Genomic DNA, 10,937 nt, shown 5'->3' on the forward strand with positions numbered 1-10,937 from the left:
AGCTGCATTAATAAAGATAAATTATTATTAATATTATTTCCAAAATACTTAAGATTTTAATCAAAGCACTAACACAAAATAAGAGAAAACAATGTTTATTCAGACAACATGTAGTCAGTCTAAAGCATATCTATGATAAACAAAAAGGTTCAAGGCGACACTCGCTCACACACACTGAACTGCATTTCAAAGATGTTTGAAAAGAATGTAGGTGGAATTTTTTCAGTCTGCTTTCCTGTCAGTCTGGTTGGCATGAATTCTTTACTCTATCGAGGTGGAAAACCCCTGTGTGGCCCTCCCCTGCCCCTGAATCCTCCCCTGTCTCCACGGAAATTTGGTCGGTTTCTTTCACGACCTCTGTCTCCACCTCTTCCTGCGTTTGGTCCACCACGGCCCCCCCTGGGTGCTCCGCCACCACGATCTGACTTCAGCTTAGCAGGTGGAGATTTAGGGCGCAGTCTTTCTATTTCTTCGGAGCAGCCAGTCAGGTTAGAGTTAGGCAAGCCAAAATGTGAGGCATAGGTCTCGGGGTTAAAGTTACTGTTTGTCAAAGTAGGACCCACTGTCAACCAACCTGGAAGAGAAAAGAGGACAATAACCCACAGCAAAAACATATGAGGAAGAACAGTAATAATTAAAGACTGGAGTGTCCACAGACTGGAGAGCCCATCTCACCTGGTCTAATTGTTGAGTCTCGTCCAAAAAGGTGCAACCTCCTGCGGCCCAAACAGAAGTGCTCAATGATGTGGAAGATCTCCACAGGTTTCTCCACATTTCCAATCTCAGGCTCCTCGGTGATGATCAGGTCTATGTCCACGTTGGCGTGGATGAAGTCACCATCAGTACTCCTACGCACTGTTCCTTTGATTCCCATGAGGCAGTGTTCCTGGATGGAACATACATTTACACAACGTGTACATTTACAACCACTGATTTTTAAACCCAATGCACTGCAAATATATAATATTTAAATTGATATAAACATATACTTCACATTTCAACTGTTTGTGTATGCTGTACCTTGGTCCTCTGAAATACTGCTTTTGGGTCCAGTGCCTTGGTCTTGCCTGGGTTATTCTTGTTGGTCTTGATCCAACAAATATCCTCACAACGTCTAAAACCCCACTTCCTCAAACACTGAAATTGGTATAACAACTAATTAATATCATGGTAATTGTTTTATGGGCTAAATATATTTAACTTTCAGTTTATGAATTTTAATATTCACATTGTCATATTGTTTTTTTTTATTTTTTATTATTAATCTGATAAATCTGATGTATACAGAAAATTATTTATGTTAATTATTTATTCTAGAAAATCATAAATATTGTAAACAGAATTAGAAATATAGGGTTTTCTAAGAAATCAAATTTCTGAACTGCAGAACAGAGCATGAACTACACTTTAATGTTCCTGGGAATTGTGTAGTTTTTGTGTTTTTGTGTAGCTGTTGACTCTTACATATGTCGACAAAATCAATAAAAAACTATTAAAAAAGAAAAAGAGTAATTTAATAAATAAATAAACAAATTAGCTCACACCCAAAGCATGTTCCTGGTTAGCCTTTTAGAGCTTTTGACAAGAGCAACAACAAAAAGACGTTTTATTAGACAAAAACCTGTCTAGTTGCCTTTCTGCAGGTAAATACATAATCTACTCTCTAAAAAAAATACAAAAACTCTCAAATATATCAACTGACATCTGAAAAAAATGTATTAACACCTGAACAAACATGACAACAAGAAAAAAAAAAAAAAAAAAAAAAAAAAAAACACTGCCAAAACACATACTGGTTAAACATACCTGAAAAAAACTCAACAACACAATCTAATTTTAAACAGAAACTATGACTGAGATGAGTTTTACTGAGCACAGACGTCAGAGCAATTTCCCAAAACATTTAACAATGAAAACAATGCTGTTTTTCTGACAGCCCTCTGGATATGAGCCAGGGTATCTCTGTTAAGAGCCTTAAAGTTTGACGAGCCCAGTTTGAACAGACAATTCACAGCCACAGAGGACACAACAGTCTATTGTCATACCATTACACAAACATTTGTCCAAGTCAGTCGTAGTAAAAATAAAACACACACAGACAATCGTTGCAAAACCCTCTAAAGGACATCAGATCGATTTTGGAGACAGATACAGAGTTATTCATCTGCAGGCAGCAGATGCCTAACTGTTTAGTGCAGTGATTAGAACTCTTATCTCACAGTAAAAAGTCCAACTTGCCAGTTGGCTCAGCCCATGGTTTTCCACCACCTACCCCTGTTTCGTCCCACAATCTAAAGACAGGTAGTTAAATACATTTCTCACTCTAAACTACAAAATGAATTTGCTTGAAACAAAATCTGATCTGAGTCAAGGGTGAGCAAAAAGATCTAAATCTGGGACACGTAATGTGAACACAGCCCTTGCGTTAGTTTTATGACAGACTAGTGACCTGTTCAGTTGAATATTGTCTCCCCCCTCCCACCATCCCCCCTCCTCCCCCCCACCGACCTTAACAGGATAAGCCAAACAGAGAACAGATGAGTGGACTGGAACATTTGCTGGTAATGTACTTTAATTAGCGTGCGTTACCATTCTGCCCAAGTCCAGGCCTTCACCAGAGCCACACCAGAGAAAGACAAAGGAGCGTAGAGCTGATATCTCCTCAATTTCCAGCTTCATAATCTACAATAGTAAAGAGAAGAAAAAAGAGTGAACATGAAACCAAAGGCCTTTCCTTTAGGCTGGGAAATCATGTAATGAGAGGGCAGCACAGTCATTTACAGGGTCAGACTGGTTTCTCGTCAAACCCAGGTGGGAGAGGGTCACTTCAGCACGTTTACATGTGCTCGAGTAACCAGGTTAGACGAAGAATTCAGGTTTCTCTGGTAATTGGGCAACAAGTTTGCATGCATTAAAGTAACCCAAGCTAAAATACGGGTCACTTTAGTTTACCTAGTTGTCAGTTTTACTTTTTTGCAGAAAGCAGCACAATAGGGAATGTCTGCAGCCTTTGTCATGCACCTTCTCTTACACGTATAAATGACAAAGAAATCTGAGTTCCCTGGGATAAATCTACCCAAGGAAATCAGGTTTTGCCAATACGCTACCCAGATTACTGTAACCAGGTTTCCCATTTAAACGACAGTAAAGGAATCAGCTAACTTGAGATTGTAACCTGCTTATATGAGTGCATGTGAATGCGCCTATTGTTGAGCATCTGTGAGGATTCTCAGTCATCCAGGTCAAGGTTAATTCAAATTAGTTGTTCATAACTGTCATAAACAGACTTGCAGGAATTTGCTGCAGACATTTCACCTCTTGCCATCTTGTTAGTTCTGACTATCTGGCTTGGAGCGGCAGTCATACAAACTCTGTGGAGTCCTTAACACTTGACATTTGTAATTAGGGTCACTTGACTCAAAGTGTGAACGAGTGTGAAATTGTCTTGGGAGTTAAAAACTAGACCTCGAAGTATGTGGTTTTAGGCCACCTCCTTTGTTGAGAAAGGGTTGTTGAACATTGCAACCTTCAAAAGAGGTTTCCTATGTCCTATCTTTGAGATGCAGACTGATTCCTGAGTCTTCTCCTATCTGGCCTTTATCTATTGTGCTAGCTATGCGTTTTTGGATGAAAAGTAAAACCTATACAAGAACATCAGTTGCCATGGAACAGCACCTTTAGGTTGGCAATAGCACATATCTAATACACGGCTCACAAAATAAAGGGAACACTGAACAATACATCCTAGATTTCGATGAAATAAATCTTCCAGTTGAAAATCTTTATTCGTTACATAGTGGACTGTATTAAGAACAAAACATAGGATTGATTAATGAAAATCAAAAACATTATCCCATGGAGGTCTGGATTCAGAATCATCCTAAAAATAAAAATGGAAAAGTCACATCACAAGCTCATCCAACGTCTGTGGAAATTCCTTATGACAATTCAAAATGAGGCTGAGTAAAGTTTGTGTGGCCTCCAACTTCCTGCATGCACTCTCTGGGCATGCTCCTGGTGATAAGACGGATGTTCCCCTGAGGGATCTCCTCCAGACCTGGATCAGGGCATCAGTCAACTACTGGCCTGGTCTGCTCTGTAGTGTAAGGAGGCGTCTGTAGATGGAACTAGATATGACGCCTCAGAGGTGTTCGATTTGATTCTGGACTGTGAAACGGGCAGCCCAGCAAGAGCCATGCAGGAGGAACACAGTTACACAAAAAATACACTACAGTAATATGTTTAAAGCAAATTGAAGTAGAGCCAGTTATGTATGTAACTCCGATTTTCTGAAGGAAGTAAGTGTGATCCAACAACAGAAAGCTTGGTGAATACCACCAAACTTTTAATTAAGGAGCTCACAGGACAAAGTCAGATTAATCTCAGCAATGCACTGGTCACATGTGAAATAATGTTCTGATGTAATATATTATGTCTAACATAGAGGCATCACCTTCGGCCTCCATATTTATTGACAAACTAGAACAAACTGCTAGATGCAAAACAGTCAAACATGTATACATACGTCATCCCAAGTCCAGAAACGTTCAGTGTGACTAATGCCTGATTCTCTGTAGTATTCCTCCAGGGGTGGCTCGAGCAGAATTACATCAAACTTGCACTTCAAATCCTGCAGGTCAAAGTGCTCTGGATCAGCCTGGAGGTACCTAAACACAGAAACAAGTCAAGTTATTGTTTCCTAGCACACCATCACCCTGAAAATCAGGTATTTACATATTTCATTTACATAATTTCACATACATGGGAGGGGTGTTGGTGCTGGAAATGAGTTCATCCTTCAGTCTGATCAGCTCTCGAAGTTTAGGGTATTCTTCAAATCGGTCAGCTAAGCCTGAAGCACGGAAGACACATGAATTAGACCAACACACACGCGTGCAAATATACTAATCTATGTACAGTACATATACACTCACACAGACGTGCACTCACCAACATCCCTAATGAAGTTTTGTGGCCTGTGGCCTGTGTCCACAAAGTGCTGACAGTAGTCATTATGAGGGTTTAAACTCTGGGTGCCCTAAGAAATAAAGAAATAAATAAACCAGGATACATAAGATGAGCAGGGGTAAATAAAATGCTCTACATAAAAAGAGAAACAAATGAATGCCTTTTATATATTTCAATAAATGATATTTGATTATGAAATGTGAAGAGCTTAATAGAAACAACAAATAAAAATTTCACTGTATATCCATTCTCTTACATTACATACATACATTATTTATCTAAGAAAGTCTTTCTAAACCATCTGTGTACCAATACTATCTTAATGCCCAACTAAAATAATCTATTTAAACATATGATTAGTGCTTTTGTGACTCTACTTTTAGACTGCTTTTGTCATTATGTCATAGTTATGCCTAAACAGTTTTCTGTATTATGGAAGCATGCACCTGGCCTTTGTCAATTATGCATTAACCGGTTGTAACCTGTTATTAAAGGCTATGAAACTCAGTGCTATCCATAATCACAGTATTTTGCTATGTGCATCTGGAAACTTCGGTGCCAAGACTCCAAGAACTAGGTTTGACGTATGAATGTCTGAAAACACCTTCATGCATACCAGTTAATGACAATGTACCTTACGTGTCCCAAGTCCTTTTGGATAAAAGCCAAATGATTATGGGTATCTGCAAATGACTAAATGAAATGCGGAACTATTTATTTCTACAATAGCTGTCTAACCCCATTTCCCTGTGTTGTTGCTACATTTATTTTTACTTATGATTAGTAATATGATGAAAATTATGACATTTAAATGATTTACAGTACAGACGTTTTAAGTAATTTTTTATTGTAACCTATAAAAATAAAGAACAGAAAACTACCTTTACTTTTAAAACTACACAGTATCTGCAAAATCATACATAAATCTTACAATTAGCATGCACAATGGGCAAATCTGTACCTGCTGGGAAAAAATATTTCCAAAAATGCTCCAACTGCATTTACCCAAGAAACGTAACTCAATCTGTAAGTGAGATTTGTCAGGCTGCACTCTGTTTACAACTCGTGACATTTGCAATGTGTGCACTGAAAGTAGTTGAAACACTATGTTACACAACAGCCCAAGCCCGCTTGTTCACTCCCGAAACCAGTCATGTACCAAAGTTACCTAGGCTCTATAATCCTGTGAAACGAGTTTTAAAGAAAACAGATACTTATTGTAGTTGTATAAATTTATACACTTTCAAATCAACACAAAAACAAATATTAAGTCATAGGCCACCACATATTTTCAGCATTTCCTTTCTGAATCTCTTTAAACTGTACCGGCTCTCCTACCTTTTAACACGCTTCATCAGTGGATTACACATTTTTACAATAATGACCCCACATGATACATTCGACATTGAATCTCAAACAAAGAGCGTTCAACAGAACACAGAAACGTCTATGTGACAACTAGATAGTTTTGTCCTTTGCAGGACATTTACAAATTATAATAAAGAGGAGGCTAAGGGAGATACTCTGGCGCCCTCTGCTGTCTGCTTACTATGTGGGATGCATTATTTAATACTCCTCTAGGTGATGTATATATATGCCCTGAGCAAACAGAAAGAACTTCACTCTTTCAACTCTCTACTGAACACCTGAAGTAAAGTGAAAATAAATGTTTCCACACCACTAGAACACACATTCACTTGTTTCAATTGCATATTAACACCCTACCACCACCAGGACAGTGACCTTAGGGACATGGTTCAGTTTGTCCCCTCTCAGCAACTCCCATACGCAAGGAGCCGAGTAAAGCTACAACAGTATCCACCTTTGCCACATGTGGCTTCTAATGCCATCTACTGTATAGCGTACACTGATAAAACAGTTTCTGTAGCTGTGTATTTATTTACAATATTGAATAATTATTGATTTCATTTGGCTTTTTAAAATAAAAATACAAAACCTGTATCAAATACATTGTCAAAAAAGACAAATTACATTAGCTATAAGTTAAATGGTGTTGAGTCATCATGTCATAAAATGGTGTTTCATGTGAGCATCCCATTTTAGTAGATAATGCCGTAGCATATGCTCTGTCTTGACATTGGGTGTGGAAGAATGCAAAGCTTGGAACACACTGAGACAGAGCTGGAGCTGCTTATCCAAACCCTGTATTCTTCACCACTTGTTGAGCATATTAAAATCTTTTTTTTTTTTTTTTAACATCACAGCTCCCTCCTTTTGCTCTTTTGACTAGTTTGTTTCTACATTCAGGAAAGTGGTATCAGTGAGGCATGTGTAAAAACAAAGTTATCCAACCTTAAGGAAAGTACTCGAGTCCTTGTACACCTCCTCATAAGGGTTGCTTTCCTCTGGCGGCTGAACTTCCACCTCATCCTAAGGCACATATGGCAACACATGAAAACAAAATGAAATTTATAATTATGCATATGAACAGAACTTTATTTTCAGAGTGATAAAGTTACTGACCAGAGTAACAAATAAATAGATACGGTGTAATAACAAAATAACAGAGCAACATGTATAAAGTGTTATACAATAGATACATTTTTTTATTAATTAAGTTCTGGTTGGAAGTTTTCCAATTAACTCATCATGGGCATTCATGTCATTACAACATTGGGTTTCAAATTATTTCTATGAACCATTCTTTGCTGAGGCAGATTGTAAACACATACGTCTGGTTAAAAACTACAGGAATTTGTTGAAAAATGATAAATTCGTGTTCAATTTTCCTGCATCAGCACAGTCAAAATATACAGTTAAGCTCAGATGTATATGCAAAGTGATAGAAGGATTTATATGATTTTGCCTCCACCACAATGGATGTGAAACAAAACCATCAAGATGTGATCAAAGTTTAGGCCTTCAGCTTTATTTTGAAAAGTTTCACAAAAATATGGCATTTACCATTTTAAGAATTACAACTAGTCCCAAGGCTACACTGCAGCCACATTTAGTTGCTGCTTGTTTGTGGGTCTTTCTGCCTTCAGTTTTTCTGCACTACTCGGTTGAGATCAGGCACTGTCCTGTGAGTTTTGTATGAATGTCAGCAGAGAGTATATACACCTCAGAACCCATCTTGCTACTTCTGTTATCACATCATCATCATAAAAACCAGTGAACCTGTTCTACTGGCAGTCATACGTTCTTTCCTCTTCCCATCATTGCGGTAAAAGTTCATCTTGTTTTCAGCAGTCCAAACAATCTGATTCCAGAGCACGGCTTTCTTAGTTCTGAATGTTACCAGTGGTTTGGACTTTGCTGTAAACCTCTCTGTCTGAAGTTGTCATATTGTGTTTTTCTCCACCAATTACATTACTCTGCAGTCATCTTTAACGGTCTTCTGTGGTTTTCCAGGTCTTTTTATGTTGCTGAACTAACTAATGCTGTCTTTCTTGTTTGTTGCTCTCTCCTATCGAGAGTGACAGCTTAAAAAGAGACTGTATTTAGAATCAGTATTTAGTAGATATACCTCAGGCTGCAATTGCAGCATTGAGCATTGGATAGGTCTCAATCTGGCTACTGAACTTATGGCATTCTTCTCTGCAAAACTGCTCAAGCTCTGTCAGGTTGCGTAGTTGCATGGATTGAGAGTCGGCTGCCAAGAAGGATCCCCACAGCATGATGCTGCCACCACCATGTTTGACAGCGGGGATAGTGTGTTCTTGGGGGTGTGCAGTGTTTGGTGTGCACCAAACCTAGTGTCTTGTCTAACTGACCAAAAACACCATTTTGGGCTCCTCAGACAAAAGAACCCTACTACCCTAGACCATGGAGTCCTTTACATGGCTATTGGTGAACTCAAGTTGTCTTTTCCTTGCCGCTCTCCCATAAAGCTTTGACTGGTGAAAAACCCAGGCAACAGTTGTTGTATGTACAGTCTCCCTTATCTCAGTTGCTGAAGCTTGTAACTCCCTCAGTCTAGTCATCAGTGTGTTAGTTGCCTCTCTCACAAGTGCCCCTCTTGCACAGTCACTCGGTTTGTGTGGACGGCCTGTTCTAGGAAGATTTAGACATGTGATATATATATATATATATATATATATATATATATATATATATATATAGCCCTTGTCTTTATTTAAGAAAACCCAACTAAAGCCTGTCTAAATTCTTCTTCTTCTTCATTTATTTATTTATTGAATTTGTATGTTAAACAATCATCCTATACAAGCAAAAAAGAAGAAAATAAAAAGACAAAATACCAGGGCAATCATGTTGATGATAAGATGATGATGAAAAGATGTAAACATTTTGATTAATTACCACTAAAATGACATACAACTTATATACATACAAATTATGTAGATAAATAATGCTAAGACGTGGTTACACTCACCTTAGGTTCTTCTACATCTTCCTCTGTGTCGTCTCCCTCCGCCTGTGACTTTCTTTTGGAAGACGCGGATAAACTGTTAAATGAAGCTCTGTAAAACACAAACATCCCAAGTACATTTTAGCTCTAGATTTCTTGTTTCACTCAAGCACAGGGTCAAAATGTTGGCAGTGGCAGAGACAAGACAAAACTATCTAGCAAGACAGACATGTTTACAAAAATAGGAGGTTTTGAATGTCCAAAGGGCATAATTTGCATGTTTCATTTTAACCTTTGTGTCGCCTTTTCTAACTCATTGGCTGTTTGGGGACTCCATTGTTTCTTACCTGCATGTTTCTCTTGTCTCCTCTATCTCTTTTAATTCATCTCTGCTGTTCAGGACAGCTCCGATGCTGTCTGCGCTTTCAGCTCCCAACTGTGGATAGACAACAATTAGAAAATACTGCCGACTTTTCGTGCTTCGTTAAATTGTCCATCCAGTATATTTACCGTTTATAGCAACGCTATATGCATCGTAATTGAGATTTGAGATTTGAAGCTGTGATATAATTTGTGTTAATCACTTGTGCTCAAGCAGCACGTTAAAGTCAACATATGTGCGTTTAGGAAAATGTTTCAAAGAGGTAAATTAACTTATGTCAACCACTATAAACTATTTGTTCACCACGTAACCCAATATGCGCTTTCCAATGAGTAAACAGTAACATTTAGTAATTTAAAGGTTTAGCTAGCTAACTTGGGAAGTTGTTGATTAGCCATTTGCTAACAACATCAGGACTGAATTACGCTACTTGCCTGTTGAGCTAAAAGCTGCCGTCTAAGTTTTTGTCGCTCACGAATCTCTTGCAGTCTACTATTCATTTTGTCCCTTGTAATATTCTCTCATTAACTTAAATTAGTGAATATCCTTGGTTGTTCTTACATCAAATTATTTTATAGAAACAAGACTGGAAAGCTAGAACGTTAGCCAACAATCGGCTGCCGTGCAATAGCCGCTAAAAATCACAATGGGTGCACTCGTTATATTCCCCGGGGCGGTCAGGCTCGATAAAAGGAATTTATGAAAATGGAGGGGAGTCTATGAAGGCTTATAAATGTGTCAAACACATCAAATACGACTGATCATTGACGTCTCGTGTTATTAATGTATACAGACGGGTTTTTGTTGCTGCCACTGTCTTGTCAATGCTGTTGGAGCAGGTCACCGGGACAGAAGCTTCTTTTTTTTTTATCCTGACTCCGCTTACCGGAATACGCCGGTATTAAATAACAGTAGATACGTTTGTGATTGAATGGACGCCGCGTGATGATGTCACCACTTTGGACGCGTTTGTTTGACGTTTGTTTGTGCCTCCTCCAATCAGAGACCAGTAGATTTTAGACATTAGAGACACTCGTAGATCTGTATCTGCACACATGTCCGTCTGTCTCACACACACACACAATAAAAATGATCCCACTGAAGAGTTATAATTGTCTGTCATGTGGATGGCGAGAGCGACTGCGTCCATATGTAATTTGTTATTCAGGTGGTGTAGAAAAAGTAAATCAAGTCATAAAGCACAGGGAAAAGTAAGATATGTAAAATCACTGGGCTAAGCATAATCAAACAGGT

The 10,937-nt window shown here is 38.4% G+C and overlaps 1 protein-coding gene across 2 annotated transcripts; it reads right to left on the bottom strand.

The window, feature by feature from the left end:
* Positions 1-82: 82 nt before the first annotated feature.
* On the bottom strand, positions 83-10,322 carry mettl14 (methyltransferase like 14). 2 transcript variants are annotated; one of them, XM_026360898.1, is made up of 11 exons: positions 10,118-10,322; positions 9,649-9,737; positions 9,326-9,413; positions 7,282-7,359; positions 4,951-5,038; positions 4,762-4,852; positions 4,526-4,667; positions 2,590-2,682; positions 1,021-1,137; positions 676-886; positions 83-574 (listed from the first exon to the last, which is right to left on the bottom strand). In XM_026360898.1, the coding sequence occupies exons 1-11, from the start codon at positions 10,181-10,183 to the stop codon at positions 267-269; spliced, it is 1,371 nt and encodes a 456-aa protein (XP_026216683.1). In that variant the 5' UTR covers positions 10,184-10,322; the 3' UTR covers positions 83-266. The 2 variants fall into 2 exon arrangements, with proteins under 2 accessions (XP_026216683.1, XP_026216684.1); XM_026360899.2 differs by lacking the exons at positions 7,282-7,359; positions 9,326-9,413; positions 9,649-9,737; positions 10,118-10,322 and adding an exon at positions 5,930-6,120.
* Positions 10,323-10,937: the final 615 nt, after the last annotated feature.

This window comes from Anabas testudineus, chromosome 1 (genome assembly GCF_900324465.2).
Source record: "Anabas testudineus chromosome 1, fAnaTes1.2, whole genome shotgun sequence".
Classification (NCBI taxonomy): Eukaryota; Metazoa; Chordata; class Actinopteri; order Anabantiformes; family Anabantidae; genus Anabas; species Anabas testudineus.